Raw genomic sequence first — 23,619 nt, forward strand, 5'->3', positions numbered from 1 at the left:
AGGACAGTGTTGCCAGTATTTTACCATCACTTTACGGGACAATGTATAAACACTAGTGCAGGTTAACAGTGATCTGTTAATCACAAAACATGTCTATAAAGCAAATAAACGAATACAGACAAAAATAGAAGAAACAATCAAATTTATTTAATAAGTGTTGTCACTGAAAAAGCAAAACTTTTTTTTTTCATAAATCACTTTCATAAATCACAAATGCTTTCCCCAAAATAACAGATAAGATCTGATACATCTTCAGAAATGTTAAAAGATTAAGAGAAAAAAGAAAGATACATTCCAGATAAACTGTTATCTTTAAAACTGTGTAACACCCAAAATTACTCATAGGAAACATAATCAAATCTCTGCACGCATATAAGAAATCATATAATATGACCTGATTAATCAATCATCAAACAAACCTGTCATAGCATAACTCATGTTTACAGTAATATACAGTAAAGTAGATTACAGTAAAGAACAGTGTTGCCAGTGTTTTACCATTAATTTTCAGGACAAGTTTTAAACACTACAGGTTAACAGTGATAAATCACTTTCACAAATCACTAACGCTTTCCCCAAGTTAACAGATAAGATCTGATACATGTTCAGAAAGGTTAAAAGATTTAGAAAAAAGAAAGATACTTTCCAGATAAAATGTTATCTTTAAAACTGTGTAACACCCAAAATTACTCATAGGAAACATAATCAAATCTCTGCACGCATATAAGAAATCATATAATATGACCTGATTAATCAATCATCAAACAAACCTGTCATAGCATAACTCATGTTTACAGTAACATATAGTAAAGTAGATTACAGTAAAGAACAGTGTTGCCAGTGTTTTATCATTAATTTTCAGGACAATTTTTAAACACTACAGGTTAACAGTGATAAATCACTTTCATAAATCACTAATGCTTTCCCCAAAATAACAGATAAGATCTGATACATGTTCAGAAAGGTTAAAAGATTAAGAGAAAAAAGAAAGATACTTTCCAGATAAAATGCTATCTTTAAAACTGTAACACCCAAAATTACTCACAGGAAACATAATCAAATCTCTGCACGCATATAAGAAATCATATAATATGACCTGATTAATCAATCATCAAACAAACCTGTCATAGCATAACTCATGTTTACAGTAACATACAGTAAAGTAGATTACAGTAAAGAACAGTGTTGCCAGTGTTTTATCATTAATTTTCAGGACAAGTTTTAAACACTACAGGTTAACAGTGATAAATCACTTTCACAAATCACTAACGCTTTCCCCAAGTTAACAGATAAGATCTGATACATGTTCAGAAAGGTTAAAAGATTTAGAAAAAAGAAAGATACTTTCCAGATAAAATGTTATCTTTAAAACTGTGTAACACCCAAAATTACTCATAGGATATATAATCAAATCTCTGCACACATAAGAAAAGAAATCATATAATATGACCTGATTAATCAGTCATCAAACAAACCTGTCATAGCAAAACTCTTAAACACCCTCTACCGGTAACCACTAACTAGTTCCTATATCCACCAACACCAAATACAGCTGATCAAACAATAATATCAATCAGCCATTATATGCTCAAATACCCTACTGTATATATAAAGAACTAAAATATTTTTGTTTTCATTGTTTTTTTGTTTTTTGAGCCATGACTTCAGCAGTGGATTAGGGTTGTCAATCTATTTTAACCAAATTAATTGTATGATAATCCAAGTAATGAATCATTTATTCACCCTCATGTCATTCCAACCCCAAATGACTTTAGATTTGATCCTGATTTACCTTTCCAACTGGGTTGGAATGGGAAACCTCTGCAAAGTAAATCATTGATTGTGTTGTTAAAGTTATTTATTATTAACTTAATTATATTAAGATAATGCTTGAAATCGACAGCCCTACTTTAAATATGAAAATGGGTCAGACTTTACTCTGTCACGCGTTTAAGAGACTGAGCAGGGTTTGTGGCGTCCCATTCTGCAGGATTGCGATACAGCTGCTCCTCCTCCAGTAGGTAATGGGGCTCATTGTAGTCACGACCCTCATAGAGCTCCCAGATGCCGCTGTTAACCTTACAAGAGCAGACCACATCTATACCACAGCAGTCCAAAGAAGGACAGTCCTCTGTGATAAAGCACTTGTTGCCTCTAAACTCATCTTTATCATAGACTTGAATCACACACTTGAAGGAGAGAGAAAAGATCAGACAAAGCAATCAAATTTCTGCACACAAACACCCAAAGAAATCATAAAACATTGTGTCTAAACAGCTCATTAACAGCAGGAGTTTGTTAAAATGACATAAAAGTTATTATAGATAAGTGTGCACTGTTTTTTTTTTTTTTACATGATTCCCAATTATTTAGGCTATATTTATGATTTATAATATTCTATTTGTAAAGGCTTTACATTTTTAATTCATTGTTGTAATTAGCAATTCATTTAATTGTAGCAGATCTGTTACATGAAAACATCATTAAATTAATAATACACAAAATTAAAGTTGCTTAAGGGTCAATATCAAGTTATCTGCATCTCTTGTGCTGCATGAAGCCACTCCTATAATCACTGTCGCAGTTAAATTAATAGACTAACTGTACATCATGTGTGTAAGACTCCAGTGAAATCATTAGGTAATTATTCCCTCATGAATAAATCTCTCAAAGAGTAAAACTGGCGGTGTCTATATTATGATAGACTACACAACATCATAATAATATTTGAAAATTGATTTTTAAATCATTATTATTGTCCCTGGTTCACTCTTGTTAAGAAAGAACCAGCTAACAGAATTTTGTTATAAGAACGTTCTCTAAATATTCAGTGTTGGTTCTGGGAACATAAAAAATGTACAGTTTTCTTGACGTGTTCATGTTCTTGGAATGTTACAAATCAACATTCCTACAATGTTGAATTTTAGATCAAAATTATGTTGAAAGAATGTTTCAGGAACATCACACTAACCTTTAAATAACATTCTACTAACATTAAGGAAACTGGACATTTTCATGTTCTTGGAATGTTACAAATCAACGTTCCTACAATGTTGAATTTTAGATCAAAATTAAGTTGAAAGAACATTTGAGGAACATTATACCTTATAAAAACGTTCATGTAACGTCAAGAAAACCGGACGTTTTTAATGTTCCCAGAACCAACATTGAATATTTAGAGAACGTTCTTATAACTAAATTCTATAGAATATATTAGCTGGGGTAGCAGTGGCTGGGACAGACTTTAAGCATCACCTCCGCTTAAAAAGATGTCACCTAATCCTGTTTACATGAAATTAAGCTGATCCCGAGCAGGTTTGAGCTTACGGACCTGTTGCTATGACAGCAAGTCCAGAATGAGCAACCAATCAAATAATCAATCAAATCAGTTAGCAACATAAGAAGAACGGACCATAGGTGTCATCACTAAAGGCCAAGCATCATGAAACTAATTAAATGTAATTAACGGCATGAACAATTTACACATTAAACACTACAAGTTCACTGTTTCAGTGTTAGTTTTTAACACCTGTGGCTCCTATATACATCAGGGTATATATTACATGCTTAGTATGGAGTGGGTTTTTTGTGTGTGTGTGTTTGTGTGTGTGGACATACTGCAGGAATGATGAATAAACCGTAAACACACACCTCACCACGGCGCCACCATTTGAAGCACTCCTTAGCATCCCTCTCCTCCTCATCAGAGTTTTTTGTGTAGTAAATCCTGCCAACATATTCAGTAAACTCCTCCGGCAGCAGACTGGATACCTGCAGATACAAGTGAAATAATGTGTTTATGATTAAAGTAACAAGTGGTGCTAAGCTGTTGTATAACCATCTAAATACCTCTTCATAATACCACAACTATAAATATGTTGATTGTTCTGTTCCTGTCTCCATGTTTCTCTGAGTGTTTTGTCAAGTATTTTCGAGTTTGTTTAATAAAGAAGCTGCTGCACTAAGATCCTGATGTCTCTCCTTCGTACTGCAGCCAGCAACTCTGACAGGAGCAATATGATGATAATTTAGGTCTTGGGCAATGGCTTGATTACCTGCTATCACTAATTTGTTACTGTGAATGTGTGATGTATAGTAGCCTGTCAAAACATATACATTTATAATGTGATATTCTGTCTAATTACAAATGTTTTCTTGAAACTACAGACTGAATAAGACAACGTGACTTTATTTTTTACATAATCTAATGTTAAATTGTATGTGTACAATTATGTGTTGGTCATGTGTATGCGTCCGTTCATGTGTTCGCGCTCTGACAGCAGAAGTGATGTCTCGCTCTCATTGAAGTATATGCACGAGACATCACTTCTGTTGTCAGAGCGTGATCAGACCTCACTAACTGAGTGCTGAACACAGTTGGACAGTGGTGTATTAGAGGTAAAAAATTATATAAATACTGTTCGGTTTCTCACACAAACTGATCGTTTCGTGTCTTAGGACATCAATGTGTCGTCACGAGCCGCAGGGTTTCATTTGGATTTGTCTATGCATGTTTATTTGACTCTTATAGATAGAGTTCCCATTCACTCCCATTATTTGACTGACAGACGGCAGCGGTTGGAGTTAAAAATCATCATTTGTGTTCAACTGAAGAAACAAAGTCACCTACATCTTGGATGCCCTGGGGGTAAGCAGATAAACATCAAATTTTCATTTTTGGGTGAACTATCCCTTTAAGCAGCAAAGTGGTAAGTGTACCTCGTATTTCTTAATCTTGAAGGCTTCAGTGGGGTTCCTCTTCCAGTAGAAATAGACCTTGTCGATGGGGTTTTCACCCTTGCTGAAAGTACAATCCAGCTGAATCACCTGTGAGAGAGATTTATAATATTACAGCCACATAAATGTGTTGAAAAAGCATAAAAGTCCAAGTGGAAAGTCAGTTTTGAACATAACATACATCAATGATGAAATCCTTCTTATCCAAGAACACAGTTGGGTGAAGTTTGTTCCATTTGTCCACTACTATATTCCAGTTTTCCTGTAGTATTGATGATTAAAGTCAAACAAATGAGAACAATTTGCCCACAAGAGATGCACATGATAACCCTTAACAATAAACAATTGCTATGTTTCTTAATTACTAAATGTTTAAAATATAAATGTTTCTTTACTTGTTTACTTTAAAACAACATGTAAAAAACATGTATAAAAAAAAAAATAATAAAAAAAGCACACTGACACATAAACTAGGAGAGGTGTGGTATGTGTTAAGGTATGTGTCATGATTTCATTATAACTGTCATTTTATTATTATTATTATTATTGATATCACTGTCCCGTCATCGCAAAACATCATCATCACCATCTTTAGCATAACTAATGTTTTTAATTACTATTGTTGTTATTATTATTATTATTATTATTATTTATTTACTTTATTATTGTTGTTGTTAATGTTATTATGTTATTACCATTGCAGTTGTATTGTCAATACAAAATTATCACCATTACCATATTTAGTATTACAATTATCACTGTTGCCATTATTATTGATACAAATGTTATTTTTATTATTATTATTATTATTATTAATTTTACTTTTTCTGTCAACACAAATATTTTCATCACCATCTTCAGTATTAGTACCGCTTCTGTTATTATTATTATCAATGTTATCTATGATTGTTACTGATATTACTTCTGCCGTCAACACAACTTATCATCACCATCTTTAGTATCATTACTATAGTCATTACTGTTATTATCATTACTGATACTACTGTTGCCATCATCACAAAATATTATCAATATTAATATACATGCTATTACTGTTTAAATACTTCTACTATTACTACTATTATTTGTCATTTCTGCTTAGTTTTCATTGCTGTTACTATCACTGCTGTTTTATTGTTATTGTTGTGTTTTGTGTTCACCCTATGTTGTAAGTTTTGCACTCTTAATAATAATAATAATAATAATAATAAAAACATTATGAAATGACAGATATGATGTAAGGCATGATTTGTCATTTGTTAGTGGAGATGATGAAGTGATATGAAAACTTTACTGGAGTCAAGACCAGAACTACTTTAGCCATTGTCTGATTTGATCAGAATACTGCAACTGGTAAACTGGAAGAGTCATTTATTTCAATCAAACATGTAATAAATTATATTTGCCCTCTATGAAATTATAATTTTATTTTAGATTAGTTAAGTTTTGAAGGTAAAACTGTATTTTGTAATCTAAGATCCAGTGCTAAATTAAGTTCTAATGATTACATTAATGCCACTGGTTTGTGGTCAACAATCTGTAAACGAATTATGCAATGTCATTAATTGATACATCTTGTTTTCCTCAGCTCTCTTTTACCTGGAAGATCTGTTTGTCTTTGAATTCAGCTTCTGTTACTCTGGTCTCTCCCACACACTTTGGCAGGCGTCTGTTCACAACATCCTCCAGCTTCATCCTGGCATCTTTCAGCTCATCATCAGTGGAGTACAAGATCTCCTCAAAGATGTGGTCTGATGAACGGAGAACTTTTTTTATTTAACTTTATTCTTTGTCTATTAATTAATGAAGATTGCTATAATAGTTATCGCTGGTCAAATGAAATCAACACAGTAAAAATCATAATATGATCAAGATGCTTTGAACAATCTTTATTTGATTCATCTAAACCCTGTTTATGTTTGTGTATTTCCAGAATATTTTAAGTTAACGCTGTTTCAAAAGCTAAACAAGGCAGGCTGTTGAGAAGCTCAAAATTCATGCAGCTACCCTTAAAAGAGCCACCATAGCTGCCATCCTACCTGTCAGTTTGGACAATTTTGCAACCCTTTCCTCATCGGTTGCTATCTTACGCTTTTGTGAGCCTCTTCGTGAGCTTGAAGGGTCTTCAGTAAACGGTGAGATCTTGGTGAGCTTGCCTTCAGCTGCCTTGAGGGCTTCTGTGATTCTAATGAACAAATAGATGAACTAATAAATAACTAACCAACACAAGAACATTTCAAAAACTGAGTAAAAACACTAAACCATACTTTATTTCAATGATGTTGCTGATCTTGTGCTGGTAGGCATGACTGTAGAGAGTGTACCGGGTTTTAAACATGTCATAAACACTGTCTGCCACCTGTGAGAGAAACAAGAGCACAGACTGACACACAAACACTGGAAAATATAATTCACTCAATACTGAATGACTAGTCTGGCAGTATTTTTCTATTGTCAGTGATTGACATCTGATTCTGGAAATGTCTTTTTTCATTACTTAAGCACATTGTAATGGAGGATGAATATTTATTTATGATATTTAAACTGAAGTGAAATGTTTTAAAATACAATTACAGAATGAGCAATGATTGATCACTTAAAGATCTTTAATGGGTTATATAATGCATTATCATAACTAAAGTCAACATTTTGTAGTTGTATATTATGGTAGCCCGTTTTCGCCACTAAAAAAAAAAAAAAAAAAGATTAATTGCATCTTTTTATCTCAGAATTCTGACCTTTTAACTTGCAATTCTGACTTTTTTTTTTTTTTTTTTTTTTTTTTTTTTACAATTGTGTGAAGCTTTATTTCTCACAGTTTCTTACTTTGCTTGTGTTTCCTTTCATTGCGATTGACCATCAGGATTGCTGCTTTGTTATTATTGTACATAAAATGGAAGACATCATAAAGGATTATTTTTAGCGGCGATTTACCAATAAAGAAATTTTGATTTTACTGGAGGAGACACATAAAGATTAGTCTCCGGACATATGCATTATGCAGGAATATGCATATAAAATGTTGCCACGGTAACCTAGTACATGAGTACAGCGTTTCTAGGAGAAAAAGCAGCTTTTACTGCCATCTAGTGGACTTAATACTAAAACACCAATACCTATCATGTTTCATCAACTTTGTAACTCAAGTCAGGTGGCTCCATAAGGGGCATTCAAGGGTAGAATCATGCAATTCTGCAAATTACACTCGAGGTATTTGGGCAATAAAAGTTGTTTTTAACAGAATGGATACACTAATGAATTTGACACAATAATAACAATATAATAGTAATAATAAGAAGAATCAGCTGTGGCGGAGGCGCAATAAAACAGACAAAGCTGAAGTGGCACATTTAATTTACACCAACAGCTTCAATCTTCACGGCAGCACGGCTATCGTTGATGCACTGTTATAGACAGAGATACTGACCATCAGTTAATTGCGAGAAAAAAAGACAGAATTCTGAGAATTCTTTTTTTTTTCTTTTTTTTTTAGTGGCGGAAACGGACTTCCATACAAAACAGATCAAAAGTAATCATACGAGTAATAAATGATACCTTGTCCCTGAAGCAGATGTGATTCCTCCCATTCACCTCACACACTCGAGCAGATTTCAGCAAGCACTGATGGTCGAAGCTGTTTGGGATGCCGAGGTGATAACAGTCTCTGTGAGATAACAGAGGATTTAAAGGTATTCTCAGTACTGTGTTGGATTATGCAGATTGAAATGGCAGGTAACGCTGACTTTTGTTGACACCTAACAGTGTGGATACAGCAGTAATACTGATGCCATAGCAGAAAGGCTCTGTTCAGCCATGATTCACACGATCCACAAATAAAAGTGCCTGTTAATGAGGGGTTGTTGAGATGCTAATCATTTTGGGAGTGGAGCTACCAAGATAGGAGTGTAAAATAACAACCACTTAAACATTTTCCAAAGTAATACTAATTGTACATTTGTATAAAATTTAACATAAATGTGAAATAGCATGCTTTTAAAATGTAATATTTTTACCTTGCAAAATAGTCCCATCTGCGCACATCAATGCCGTTCCATTTATTTCTCACAATCTCAAACAGGAAAGTTTTGTCCTCTCTCCAATTCCTCTTTTTCCGCTGGAAGAATGAAAATACTTTCAATTCTCAACTTAAATTGTGTATAACTTGCATTGAATTAAATAGCAGTTTACAGTATATTGTACCATTTTATCTGAAGTAGCATATTTCCCATCAATTAAGTTCTTAATAAAGGTGAGATCTTTATCAATCTCGTTTATCTTTCTCTTCAGTTCTTCATTCTTCTTTAACATGTCGTCAAGCATCAAGTGCGATGCTTCCTGATGACAAAAAAAAATCTAAATAAAAGAAATAATGTAAGCAGTATATACATCTATTAATGTATAATTAAATAAGATTCAGCAGTTCAGTATCTAAAAGTCAGTGATCTGCAATTTATTGGAGTCATGATGTCCAGATGTAATTTATCATCATCGTAAACCCAGAGGGTCACACATTTTAGCCTCCAAGTTTAATTATTATGTAAAAAATTAAGAATAAAATACATTATTCAGAATTTGATAAACTTGTAAAATGTGTATTTGTACAGTAGGATTTGTGCTTACCTTCCAATTTTCATCTAATAAAGAGAACAAACAGGAGGTTATTGTACATATGATTTATCAATGATCTTACAAAAACTGACATTTGCACAGATTTATACCCATTCATAATTTAAAACAAAAATCACCATCTGAAAGAATCTGTTTTCTGTAACACACACTCTCTTTACTTGTACTGATGACTGATCAGTCTGTGATTGGTCACGTCCACCTCCACTGCCAAACTAACGGAATGCATAGCTGATATAAAACATTGGATGACTATAATTTCCTGCTATTAAATTGAAAACAAATCAAAAAAGATTAAAGAAAAAAGATTCTAATTATTGGACCAAAATCCTTTGCACGTACTAACTTAAAACACTTGATGTCTGCTGTGTTAAGTCTTCGTCATCAGTTGGCCCTTACATAACAAAAATATATGGGAATATAATGCAAAATATAATGTGCCACATTACATAATACATTTCCATATATGGGAAATATTGCTTATATTTTTCAATATACTGCAATATATGCATTGACCATATACAGCTATATTGATACATATAAGATATTAAGAAATAAGGCCAAAAATAGCATTACACATAATATTCATAAAGTAATATTCATACTGAGTCCTTCTCAAATTTGACACAATGCAAAGTGCTGTGGTGAAGTGTATGCTTATAAACTGCTTGTGATGATGATCAGGTGCAGGTGATTAGTATTCTGGTGATTGTGACCTCTGTGATTGGCTGGTGACCTCTGACACATACATGTTCCCATGTAAATCTGAATTTATGAACAGACATATACACACACATTCACTGAATGATTTACAGCAGATTTATGGTTCCCAGCATGCTTTGCTTCTGACTGTTAAAGGAGAGTAAATGTTAAAATGAAGTGTTATTTTTTTGCTCTATATTGATAAAGGGGGAGATCTGTTAGTGTTTGATGTTCTATTATTTTGGAAATTAAAAGGTTTTCTGGTATGTGTGAGTTTTTGGGGTTATAGTTCCCATTCAGTCGGTCACGTTCGACGTACGTCGGACAGACCGACGAATAGGAATCTCGCTAGAGAGGCCAATCTACTTCGAGTGTAACTAAAGAGCCAATGCACATTGGCATGCAATCATATGCATCAGCTGCTTGCCTCGCAGCGCGGGTATATAATGAGCAGCAGGTGCGTTGCATCTTCAGCTTTTCGCTTCGGAGCCAAACCTTCCATGAAGACAGCTACTGAAAACGAGTGTGGTGAACGAGTCTCTCTTCAAGACGTCTCTTTGTTGCGAGGTGCAGGCGGACAGCGCAGCAGCGGGGCCGATTCTCCTTTTGTTTTTGCCTTTTGTTTGATTGAGCAAAGCTGTAATCAGCGTGAAGGCCGTTCTCACGGCTGGTGAAACGGTGCGCCTAGAGCGCTAAAAAGCTGTTGTTACAGCTGGTAAGAGGAGCGCCTTCAAGGAGAGTGCACACGAAATGCTGCACATTCCCTGTCTGTGCTGCAGCGGCTATTCCCCTGCGTGCTTCAGCACCTAAAAGAGTCAGTCCTTGAAAGAGCTAACACGAGTAGTTCGCGTCTTTTTAAAGATGTCGTTCTACTTGTGTGTTTCTGGATGCGGTCGTTACCTGGCGCCTCGGGATGGTCACCAGCGCTGTATCGCGTGCTTGGGCTTAAGGCACGCTGAGGCAGCGTTTGTGGATGAGTCATGTACCCATTGTGGGAAGATGACCATCGCGGAGTTGCGGTCGAGACTCCACTTTCTGCAAAGGGGTGGAGTCCCGGTCCCGACGCCTCGCTCCAATCCTCCTCAGAGGGTTGCTGCGAGCGGCGGGGCTGGTGACTTGAGGATAACGGTGAGCGCGCTTCCTTCGGGGAAAAACACCCCCCTAGGAACCCTCCCCCCTCGTGCGCTCCACCCCAGAGGTGTGTACCATCTGTTTCCTTCGGAGCTCCCCCAGACGACCGGATGTCGATCGCTGCATCGGAGGGTGAGCCTGATACTTCTGGGGAGGATGAGTCGGCGCAGTTGCCTCCTTCGGGGGTGACAACTGTGCCCGACACGGACCCGGAAATGATGGCTATGCTTTCCCGGGCCGCCAACAGGGTCGGGCTCGTGTGGAGTCCTCCACCGTGTCCCGAACCCTCGAGATTGGATGACTGGTATCTCGGGGTGGCCAGGGCTGGTTCTCAGCCCCCCACCCCAGTGCCCTTCTTCCCGGAGGTGCATGAAGAGCTCACGGGCACGTGGACGGCACCTTTTACTGCCCGAAACCGTGTCGGTGGGTCCTCCTCCCTCACCACCCTTGATGGCGGGGCAGCGAAGGGTTACACGCGCATACCCCCTGTGTAACGGGCCGTTGCTATGCAACTGTGCCCTAACTCCACCTGGCGGGGGGAGCCGTCTCTCCCTTCCCGGGCTTGTAAGTACTCGTCGGATCTTACCGGCAAGGCTTATCAGGCCTGTGGGGAAGCTGCCTCTGCCTTACATGCTATGGCGTTGTTGCAGGTCCATCAGGCCAAGGCACTGAGGGACCTGCACGAGAGTGGTCATGATCCACAAGTTCTCCAGGAACTTCGTGCCGCGACGGACCTCGCGCTTCGAGCGACGAAGGTTACGGCGCGGTCAGTGGGTCGTGCGATGTCCACTATGGTGGTCCAGGAACGCCATCTCTGGCTGTGTCTTGCGGACATGAGGGATACCGACAAGGTCAGGTTTCTTAATTCCCCCGTGTCCCAGACCGGCCTTTTCGGCGACGCGGTCGAGAACTTTGCCCAACAGTTCTCGGCTGTACAAAGGCAGTCTGAGGCCATTAGTCACATCCTGCCGAGGCGGTCAGCTGCTGCACCTCCACCGCCGGCGGCACCTCAGACTACCCGCAGGTAAGCAAATCCTCGACTGCTCCCTCTGTCCACCCGTGGAAGCAGGTAAGTGTTGCACAGCACACTGTGACCCCGCTTCGGGCTGCCTCACACAGAGAGCCTCCCGGGCCGCGTCCCTGCGTTCCACCTCGCTGCCCCGCGGCGGGTACGCCGGTGGTCCCCTTGGTGCCGCTGGTGCGGTCTCTGGGAGCCTGGCTAGCGCTCCCCAGTCCGTCTCGCTGGCTCCTCCGGACCATCATCGGCTATGCGATTCAGTTCGCCCGGCGTCCTCTCAAGTTCAGGGGCGTCCTCTTCACTTCAGTGAAAGATGTCGATGCCCCTGTTCTGCGTGCGGAGATCGCAGTCCTACTGGCGAAGGACGCGATAGAGCCGGTCCCTCCAGCCGGTTTGAGGTCAGGGTTCTACAGCCCCTACTTCATTGTACCCAAGAAAAGCGGCGGGTTACGACCGATCTTGGACCTGCGAGTTTTGAATCGGAGCCTTCATAAGCTACCGTTCAAAATGCTTACGCAGAAACGCATTTTCGAGTGCATCCGTCCCTGAGATTGGTTTGCAGCGATCGACCTGAAGGACGCGTACTTTCATGTTTCGATTCTTCCGCGACACAGGCCATTCTTGAGATTCGCGTTCGAAGGTCGAGCATATCAGTACAGAGTCTTACCCTTCGGGCTGGCCCTGTCTCCCCGCGTCTTCACGAAAGTCGTGGAGGGAGCCCTTGTTCCCATGAGAGAACAGGGTGTTCGCATTCTCAACTACCTGGACGACTGGCTCATTCTAGCACAGTCTCGGAATCAGTTGTGCGAACACAGGGACTTAGTGCACAGGCACCTCAGCCAGTTGGGGCTTCAGGTCAACTGGGAGAAGAGCAAACTCGCCCCAGTGCAGAGGATCTCTTTTCTCGGTATGGAGTTGGATTCGGTCGAACAGGTAGCACGCCTCACAGAGGAACGTGCTCGGTCGGTGTTGAACTGCCTGAATACGTTCAATGGCAGGACAGCGGTCCCACTGAAGTTTTTTCAGAGGCTCCTGGGGCATATGGCAGCTGCAGCGGCTGTAACACCGCTCGGTCTGCTTCATATGAGACCGCTTCATCACTGGCTTCACGGCCGAGTCCCGAGATAAGCGTGGCAGAGCGGCACATTCCCGGTGCCAATCACTCAGGAGTGCCACCGTACCTTCAGCCCGTGGTCAGACCCCTTGTTTCTTCGGGCAGGAGTCCCTCTAGAACAGGTGTCCCGGCATGCTGTGGTGTTCACAGATGCTTCTGCCACCGGCTGGGGTGCCACGTACAACGGGCATGCAGTCTCAGGGGTTTGGACGGGACCCCATCTGCATTGGCACATCAATTGCCTCGAGTTGCTGGCAGTACGCCTTGCGCTGAGCCGCCTCAAAGGCCTGCTTCACGACAAGCATGTACTGGTCCGTACGGACAACACTGCGACCGTTGCGTACATCAACCGTCAAGGTGGTCTACGCTCCCGTCGCATGTCGCAACTCGCCCGCCATCTCCTCCTGTGGAGTCTGAAGCATCTGAGGTCGCTTCGCGCCATTCATGTCCCTGGTGTGCTCAACCGTGTGGCCGACGAGCTATCACGAGCTGCGCTGCCCGGAGAGTGGCGACTCCACCCCCAGGTGGTTCAGCTGATCTGGAGAGAGTTCGGAGAGGCTCAGGTAGACCTGTTTGCCTCACCAGAAACCTCCCACTGCCAGTTGTTTTACTCTCTGACCGAGGGAACACTCGGGACAGATGCACTGGCTCACAGCTGGCCCCGGGGCCTGCGCAAATATGCGTTTCCCCCAGTGAGCCTACTTGCACAGACCCTGTGCAAAGTCAGGGAGGACGAGGAGCAGGTCTTGTTAGTTGCGCCTTACTGGCCCAACCGGACCTGGTTCCCAGAACTCTCACTCCTCGCGACAGCCCCTCCCTGGCCCATCCCTCTGAGGAAGGACCTCCTCTCTCAGAGACGGGGCACTCTTTGGCACCCGCGTCCAGACCTCTGGAAACTCCATGTCTGGTCCCTGGACGGGACGCGGAGGTTCTAGGTGACTTACCCCCTGAGGTACTTAACACCATCACTTCGGCACGTGCACTGTCTACGAGACGTACTTATGCCTCGAAGTGGAACCTGTTCGTCGAGTGGTGTTCTTCTCGTCGAGAAGACCACCGAAGATGCTCGATCGGAGTCGTGCTTTCCATCTTGCAGCAAGGGTTGGAGCGTAGGCTGTCCCCCTCCACCCTCAAAGTCCATACTGCTGCCATATCCGCTTACCACGACCACATAGATGGCAAATCTGTTGGTCAGCACGACCTGGTCATCAGGTTCCTTAGGGGGGCGAGACGGTTAAATCCTCCTCGTCCCCCCTCCATACCCTCTTGGGACCTTGCTCTGGTGCTCAGAGCACTCCAGATTGCTCCCTTTGAGCCTTTGCTGTCAGCAGACTTAAAGATTCTCTCTATGAAGACTTTGCTGCTGGTGGCATTGGCCTCCATCAAGAGGGTAGGGGACCTGCAGTCATTTTCGGTCGACGAATCGTGCCTGGAGTTCAGGCCGGGTGATAGCCACGTGGTACTAAGACCCCGGCCTGGCTATGTGCCCAAGGTTCCTACCACTCCCTTCAGGGACCAGGTGGTGAGCCTGCAAGCGCTGCCCTCGGAGGAGGCAGACCCAGCCCTGGCTTTACTCTGTCCAATCCGCGCTTTGCGACTGTACATAGACAAAACCTAAAGCCTCAGGACCTCAGACCAGCTCTTGTCTGTTATGGAGGCCAGCAGAAGGGAAAGGCTGTCTCCAAGCAGAGGATGGCCCACTGGATAGTGGATGCCATCGCCCTGGCTTACCAAGCTCAGGGCGTGCCTGCCCGCTCAGGTTGCATGCCCACTCCACGAGAGGTGTGGCATCCTCCTGGGCGCTGGCTCGTGGCACCTCGCTAACAGACATTTGTAGAGCTGCGGGCTGGGCAACACCTAACACGTTCGCTAGATACTATAGCCTTCGTGTCGAGCCGGTCTCCTCCCGTGTTCTCGCCTCAGGTCAGAGGCACGGAGAGGCCCCGGCTTAGTGTCGGCTTGCTGTGCTACATGCGCATTCTATTCTCCAGAGAGTCCCTACGGGCAGACCCTGTTGAGTCCTCCGGTTACCCTTCGGCAGCCGACGTGGCGGAGCGTCTGGCGCTAGGCCTATACTCCGTTGTATCCTTGAGAACCGGGTTTAGGCTGGGTTCCATATGTGTGACCCTACGGGGATCCCATATGGTTGGTTCCACGGTTGCTCCAAAACGAAGCCCGTGTCTTTCCCTCTGGGAGAACCCATCTCTCACCGAGTGGAGTCACCCCAGTTCTTCCATATGTTGTACAACCTACAAGGTTAGTCCATATAACTCCTTCGGGGAAGGATATGGCTTCCACAGCGTTGCTTATCGCATGTAAGGCTACGCTTTCCCAGCGTTATCCAATTGTCGCACTGAGTGGGTTTTGGGAACAACAGTGATCGACCCTCTCTGCGTGAGCCTGGTCCCACCGTCATTAGGCAAGGGGGTTCAGGTGGCTCACGACAGAGCGCTGGAAGAGCGCCACAGCTCCTGTGGCGCTTTGGTAGGGATTCCTATTCGTCGGTCTGTCCGACGTACGTCTAACGTGACCGACTGAATGGGAACGTCTCGGTTACATAGGTAACCCTCGTTCCCTGAAGGAGGGAATGGAGACGTACGTCCCGTCGCCACAGGCGTTATCCTGCTGATGCTGCCGCCTGCTGGGTTCGGCTCCTCAGCGAAAACCTGAAGATGCAACGCACCTGCTGCTCATTATATACCCGCGCTGCGAGGCAAGCAGCTGATGCATATGATTGCATGCCAATGTGCATTGGCTCGTTTTAGTTACACTCGAAGTAGATTGGCCTCTCTAGCGAGATTCCTATTCGTCGGTCTGTCCGATGTACGTCTCCGTTCCCTCCTTCAGGGAACTAGGGTTACCTATGTAACCGAGACGTTGTGCTGAAGAGAGCCTGTGGTTAGGATGATGATTGAATGAACATCATTAAGACTATAATTACTTTATTTAACAAAAAATGGCTGTGTCCTCTTCAGCACACTGACAATTGTTTTGATAAATGATTTAGTATATGCAGATGTGCTTGTGCTGTTGTTTAACTAGCTTAAGATATGAAACATTTAATGTAAATAATTTCAAAGTATAATGTATTGAATTATATATTTTGCTATATATGTTTTTTATAATGCATGAGTAAATATATCTGCAATACACATACATCATATCTGATCACATATACATCTATAATTAAGTGTATTACTGAATATAAAATTACATATTGATATATTAGTAAATATGTTGTCACATATTTTTCAATATAGACTCTAAAAAATGCTGGGTTGTTTTAACCCAGCGGTTGGGTTAAATGTTTGCCCAACCTGCTGGGTAGTTTTATTTAAACCAACTATTGTTTAAAAATTGCTATATGGCTATCTTAAAATGAACCCAAAATAGTTGGGAAATTAAAAACCAGATGCAATTAGAGGCAACAATAATAGACAAAAGGTGAATGTTTATTAATAAGCTTTAATATTTTATTAATATAAATTTAATAGTTTAATAGTTTATTAATATAAATGTATTAATAAGCAATTTAATAAATGTTTATTGTTTAATACATATTCATTGAACATTAACCCATACTTTGGGTTAATTTTAATTAAGCAATACAGTAATTTTTAAACAATAGTTGAGTTAAATAAAACTACGCAGCAGGTTGGGCAAACATTTAACCCTACCGCTGGGTTAAAACAACCCAATCGCTGGGTTTGTCCATTTTCAACCCAACTTGGGTTGTTTTTAACCCAGCATTTTTTAGAGTGTATGAAAAGCAGCAATTCCTTATGTATTATTCATATAAAAAAGAGGTCATATACTGAAGCTTGAATCTAAAAGACCTTCTGAGTTACATGTTTCTAAAGATTAGATATGAAAATGATGATTGTAGTGTGCAGTAAACAAACAACAGTGAGCCTGTTTGATTTCAATCATCTTTCACATTGAGAGAAAATCGAGGCTTCACTGGCAATAACACAACATGTGATACATAATTTTAGATTCCTCATTCATAATGTCTTTAATATGTCAGCAGAGACAAAATAAAAAAGGATATGTTACTCTATGATTTTTACAATCAGCCCCCAAAAAGCACTACTAAATAATTCATATGTAACAAATGACCACCAGCTGACCACAAACACTGGCAGAAAGTGAAAAGCTCATGCACTTACCACTATTTAGGGCTTCTCTCATGAAGTTCTCATACAGATAAGAGAATGGACCATGGCCTTAAACATAAAAACAAAGAATATATAGAATTCTTGTTTGGTATTTTCCATGAGAACATTTTATACCATCTTCATTTGATTAACTATATCAATCACATCTTATGTAATGGAAAAAAAAAAACAAACAAACATAAAAAGGTAGTGAACCATCTTACTCATACTGAAATAAAATACTATATATATATGTAGCATATATGATGTGGTTTTTCCCATTATGTCTAACAAACTTGTAACATTTCAAATTCAACTTTCTCTTTGGGAACATAAACTCCTATTGTACAAATAAACCACATTAGTCAAGAAATGCATTGTAAATAATTTTAGTACCTTTATTTATTCTTCCTTTTATTAAATTATTTGTGAGGTTTTAAAATAGATACTACATATATACAGTAGAAAGAGTTTTTAAATATTTTCTGCTCAGATGTGCTCATGTATGTTGACAGCACTCACCTAAATTGTAGCACAGAGCAGCAATTTTGACACACATCTCGTCTTCATCAGAAACCTCATGGGTTTTTTTCAGAACATCGATCATACATCCTGCTAAATATGCCATCCTTCAACACACACAGATCAGACATCATTTTAAACACAACACAGGGCAAAAAATATTACATCTGTAGGCTACTTTCTCAAAAATGACAAATATTACCCAGAATGCATTGTTTTCTACAGTATATTACTGTTTTAATGTAAAATTGTTTGTAACTGTCAGAATTTGGCACACTGTAAACTCTAACGCTCAAAATACTTAATTCGTTTGAGTAGGACAAACTTAAATTAAACAAATTAGTTCAGTTAAATTAACTGTTATGAGTATTTAAAACTTTTACTTTTACTTTTGAGTTCACAGCACTGACATATTTCAAGTAAACTAAACTGTTTTAGTTGCAGCAGATTTCTAATTCCCAGCATGCTTTGCATCAGACTGTATAAATGTTGAAATTAAGTGATATTTTGTGTGTTTTTGTATCAGATTAACATAGGGAGACATAAGTTAGTGTTTAATGTTGTATTATGTTGGGATTGACAGGGGGTTCTGTTATGTTAGTTTTGTAGGGTTACCATTCTGGTGAAGAGCAACTTTTAAGACCACATATACTGTATGTTGTTTGATTACATACATGCAAGTATATATTGACAGTCTCTTTGATAGTTATAATAGCATGTGTTTTTTGCTAACTAACATTTAACCAAGATCTGAATGTGATGTTTATGTAAATTAACTATATGTACTTGAGTGGGGCGAGGCTGAGAACTGTGGGAGTGAAGGAATGCCAGTGATGGGATTGTTAATGAGAGACACCTGTGCTCCACTTCCATGGCTCTTGGCCCCACCCCACTTGTCAGAAAAAAAATAAGTTCCACTAACTTAAAAAAAGTTAGTTAACTTAATGTTTCGAGGTAATAAGTTTCCTCAAATGTTTTGAGTATTCTGAACTTGAGTTTTACAGTGCAGTTATTTTTTTACAGCAACAGTGTACTGATCCGTAGTACTCAGAAAGCTAAAGTTGGCTTGACTTATTGAATATCAGTGTATTATTGATCATCTTCCTCATAGGTGTCTGACGAGGTTCACGGACCAGCCCAGTTTACAGTAACTCTAAAAACTGTAAAAACCTCCAAACCAGCATTTATATGTATGATGCATATAAATTTAAACTTTTTTGCTTTACTTGCACCTTACCCAAGTGAGTGTTCAAAGCGAGTGTGAGTGGCGCCCGGATACACCAGATATGTTCCTCCGAGCTGTTTGATGTGAAGGAGTCTCTGAAACTGAGGAGTGTCAATGATCTTCACCAGCAGGGGGTCGAACCCAATCTGACCATAAATGGGGTCGTTGAAAATCTGCAGGATAGAAAAAGTGCAAAAATTAGTTCGAGTTTATTGCTCTTTCATATTTGAATTGAGGCCTACAGCAGAAATATAAGCTTTGAAAGTACAGAGTTTGTGATTTAGAAGGCATAAAATAAATTGGCAAACTCTCAAAGCCTACTCTTCTGACAAAGGTCTAAAAAATAAAAATTTCATTCTCACTTTTTTATCCTGATTCTGTCCGTTTTCGAGCTTTGTAAACTGAAAAATAGGAAGACATTTATCCAATCAGAAATAGCACCTTGACATTTAAAAGCAAAGTTTGAGTCTGAGCTCCATCCTTCAGAAGCTCATAATCAGCAGTGAATCCATCAGCAGTGCAGGTGATGCATTATGAATAGAAACTAAATTGAGATTATCAGATTTATTAGCCAATCAGATTTATTTATTTATGTATTTATTTTTACCTGATGGATTCCCCAGTGTAAAATCAACACCGATGTGTGTTCATATGGGAACCACCAGCAGGGTGTGAAAGTAAAACTGAAGCACTGTTAGAGTTAATGAGTTATTTTAGTGGTTAATGTGTTAATTAGTGATGACTGTATGATGATTTAAGATACATGATTATAACGAACAGAATCACTGAAGGAAAGAGAAACTAAAGAACTACAATTGATTTCAGCCACAGCCTTAGATGAAATCAACTGAAATACATTAAGTCTCTCTTATTACATTCTTCTTATTGTCATTCTTCTACAGTTCTTTTTGAGAATTTACAGAGGTTTAGATGTTGATGTTTTATTGAAAATGTTTGATCACCATTATGATCATCAGCGTTTCCTTTTGTTGGGCAGTTTGACTTGGCTTTTCAAGTAAGTTTGTGGTTTTTGTAACAGTGTTAGTTAAAACATATTTTGTTGCAAAGGAAGCCACAAACAAAGATGATCAGATGTTAATCATTGTAAAGAAAAATGACTGATTCATAACTGTTCAAAAGTAGTGATTGGATCTTGATAGATTTTCACCAGAAGGGGCATATATTTAGTAGGGACGCTAGGAACTTGTCCCTACCAATATCCAGTGACTAATGATTTGTCCTTTGCAAAAATATATCAAAAATTAAAATATATTTATGCTTAACCATTGTTGTCTGATTGTGTCTTTTTTTTTTAATTTATTTATTTTTTATTACTTCTTTAACCTTTATTTACCCAGGAAACATCTCATTGAGATTAAAAGTCTCTTACAAGAGTGTGCTGTAAAAATGCAAAATTTCCACTACACAAAAGGTTAATATTGTTCCCTATTATCAGTACCATCTCTCAATTACATATCTACTCTGATTGGCTTTGTTTTTTCTTTCTAACTTGTGAGAGGCTGTAGTTACATCTGGTTGTGCAAAGCATCAAACCTCCTCCTAATCCTATGTAGTAAGAAAAAAACTGTTCTGTGCACAAAAATACAGACAAATCACATCAGATGTTGAATCAGGGACAGTGCCGTTTTCACACACCTTAGACTTATATTACATCTTGTGAAAAAGCATTCTAGGGCACCTTTAAATAATACTTAAAAAATAATAATAAAATGTTTTTCTTCACTGTTCTAAAGTGTTATTTTGCCAGGTTAGGTGACAGAAACAGTGCTGCCAGGTTGTAGCTCAAGAAAAGTTGAAACCCTTGTCATGCTGCTTTTAGTCATCTAAGTCTTATTAAAACATGGCTGAGAACAACAATGGCACAAGTGAGACTTAACAGTATAACTGTGGGCCATGTCCATGACAAACTGGACAATACTGATATTAAACAAATATGCTAGTAACCAGCTGACAGAATTTTGTTATAAGATCGTTCTCTAAATATTCAGTGTTGATTCTGGGAACATTAAAAACGTCCAGTTCCCTTTCAAGGGAACTCGCGCTGCGTTAGCCGCTATGGGAACGAATCTGCGTGATGTGGTCATGAAGCACGTATGAAATCTGTCCAATCAGGAGACGGAACGTCATAGGCGGGTGACATCACTGACCAGGAACCATAAAGCCAGCCCGAAAACACTCTCATTCAGCTTCTGTGTCTTCAGCAAGCGCTATGTGTGAACTGTTTGTCCTATTTACTGTTGTCTGTCCATTATATTGTTATCATGGCGAGCAAGCAACATTTCAGGAAGTGCGTGCACCCTTGTCCGCATTTTATCCCGGATGGGGACTCGCATGAAATGTGTGTTGTTTGTTTGGGAGCGCAGCATGCCCAGGCAGCTCTCGAGGGGGCTGCCTGCGTGCACTGTGAGCAGCTACCGCTAAGAACGCTGGATGTTGTTAGCGTGGCAACGGGAGAGTCTGAAGATTTGCCACTTCAGTCTCGGGGGAAAGTGATGAAGTGGGGGCGGATCTCATTCAAGAGTTACGTCTGACTGCCGATCTCGCTCTCCGTGCCACTAAGGAGACGGCCAAGTCAGTGGGCCGGTCTATGGCAGCCCTTGTGGCCACGGAGCGGCACTTGTGGCTTAATCTCACTGAGATTAAGGACAAGACGTTTCTCTTGGATGCCCCACCGAATCCTTCCAACCTGTTCAGTAAAATGTTTTTCTTCACTGTTCTAAAGTGTTATTTTGCCAGGTTAGGTGACAGAAACAGTGCTGCCAGGTTGTAGTTCAAGAAAAGTTGAAACCCTTGTCTAAGGGCTTCGTCTAAGAAATCCTGACGCCAGAAGAACTTCAGTCAGGATCTGGAGGGTGGTCCCCTCCAATGGCAGGCAGTGTTCACCTCATCATACGGTGCCTGTCACCCCGCCGCAATGCCGGGGCGCAGTAATTCCCTGCGAGTCACCCAAGGGTGGCGCGCTCTCTCTACAGCCACGCCAGTCGTTCCCTGCCGGGGCTCCGCTTCAGGACACTGTGTTGGCTGCTCATGTTCCACCAGAGGCCAGCCTCGAGAGGCTGGGTCCCTTAGTAGATTTTTTGTCAGAGTGGAAAAATCTGTCAAAAGTATCTCAATGGGTCCTGCAAACTATAGAAAAGGGTATGCGATTCAATTCAGATCACACCCACCCCGATTCAACGGGGTTCTAACCATGGTGGTAGACCCCGAGCAGGCTCTGGTGTTGGCACAGGAAGTACAGACACTCTTGCAAAAGGAGGCTATAGAAAGGGTCCCTCCTCCCAGCAGGGAGTCCGGGTTTTACAGCCGTTACTTCATTGTGCCAAAGAAAGACAGGGGATTGCGTCCGATTTTAGATCTACGTCAGTTAAATCGAACACTAGCAAGGCTCAAGTTCAAAATGCTGACAATAAATCATGTTGTGTCACAAATCAGGTCTGAGGACTGGTTTGTGACGATAGATCTGAAAGACGCATATTTCCATGTATCAATCCTCCCGCATCACAGGAAGTTTCTGAGGTTTGCTTTCGGGGGCGAAGCATTCCAATATCGGGTTCTTCCCTTCGGCCTAGCGTTGTCACCCCGCACTTTTACCAAATGTGTAGATGCAGCTCTGATGCCCTTGCGTATGCAGGACATCCGCATTCTGAACTACATAGACGATTGGTTGATTCTGTCTCAATCAGAGCAGATGGCGGTTTAACATCGAGATGTTGTTCTCGCTCACATGGACTAAACGCAAAGAAAAGTGTGCTTTCTCCAGCTCAGAGGACCACTTATCTAGGCGTGGTATGGGATTTGGTGGTTTATCTCCGGCTCGTATATCATCGATCCTCAATACCGTCTCGGACATAAAGCTAGGCCAGTCACTTACTGTAAAACAGTTTCAGAGACTGTTAGGTCTGATGGCAGCAGCGTCCAACGTGATATCTTTTGGCCTGCTGAACATGAGACCACTGCAGTGGTGGCTCAAAACCAAGGGGTTCTCACAGAGGGGGAACCGTTTCGTCACACAGCGCTGCTTACGTGCTCTAGTCATATGGAAGCAACCTTGGTTTCTATCCCAAGGACCCGTGCTGGAGGCTCTCAGTCATCGCATCACGCTAACGACGGATGCATTCCTCACGGGTTGGGGAGCGATCATGAGTGGTTGCTCAACACGGGGTCTGTGGCAGGACCATCATCTCACGTGGCACATAAATTGCCTGGAAATTATGCCGATATTTCTGGCTTTGAAATATTTCTTCCCAGATCTCAGGGACCAACATGTGTTAGTTCGAACAGACAACACATCAGTAGTCTCATATATAAATCATCAGGGGGGTCTGAGATCACGCCAGCTTTACAAACTGGAGAAATCAGATTCTCC

The 23,619-nt window shown here is 40.7% G+C and overlaps 1 protein-coding gene across 1 annotated transcript; it reads right to left on the reverse strand.

Moving 5' to 3' along the window:
• Positions 1-1,934: 1,934 nt before the first annotated feature.
• Positions 1,935-22,895, reverse strand: LOC137032465 (deoxynucleoside triphosphate triphosphohydrolase SAMHD1-like). Its single transcript, XM_067404229.1, has 15 exons — positions 22,845-22,895; positions 19,595-19,633; positions 19,245-19,405; positions 18,008-18,114; positions 17,498-17,554; positions 9,358-9,371; positions 8,938-9,072; positions 8,751-8,851; positions 8,293-8,401; positions 7,005-7,096; positions 6,777-6,922; positions 6,337-6,488; positions 4,720-4,827; positions 3,652-3,771; positions 1,935-2,189 (listed from the first exon to the last, which is right to left on the reverse strand). Exons 1-15 carry the CDS (start codon positions 22,893-22,895, stop codon positions 1,935-1,937), a joined length of 1,647 nt encoding a protein of 548 aa, XP_067260330.1.
• Between the last annotated feature and the right edge of the window lie 724 nt (positions 22,896-23,619).

Source organism: Chanodichthys erythropterus, chromosome 12 (assembly GCF_024489055.1).
Source record: "Chanodichthys erythropterus isolate Z2021 chromosome 12, ASM2448905v1, whole genome shotgun sequence".
Taxonomy (NCBI): domain Eukaryota; kingdom Metazoa; phylum Chordata; class Actinopteri; order Cypriniformes; family Xenocyprididae; genus Chanodichthys; species Chanodichthys erythropterus.

What these genes read in the sequence shown, in the direction of transcription:
- LOC137032465 (XM_067404229.1), bottom strand. Translation starts at nt 22,895, where the DNA reads ATGCGGATGTCCTGCATACGCAAGGGCATCAGAGCTGCATCTACACAT. An exon ending in GACAGAATCAGGATAAAAAA is followed by an intron (nt 19,406 to 19,594) that starts GTGAGAATGAAA and finishes TCTATCCTGCAG; the next exon opens with ATTTTCAACGACCCCATTTA. An exon ending in ACATCTGCTTCAGGGACAAG is followed by an intron (nt 7,097 to 8,292) that starts GTATCATTTATT and finishes TTTCTCTCACAG; the next exon opens with GTGGCAGACAGTGTTTATGA.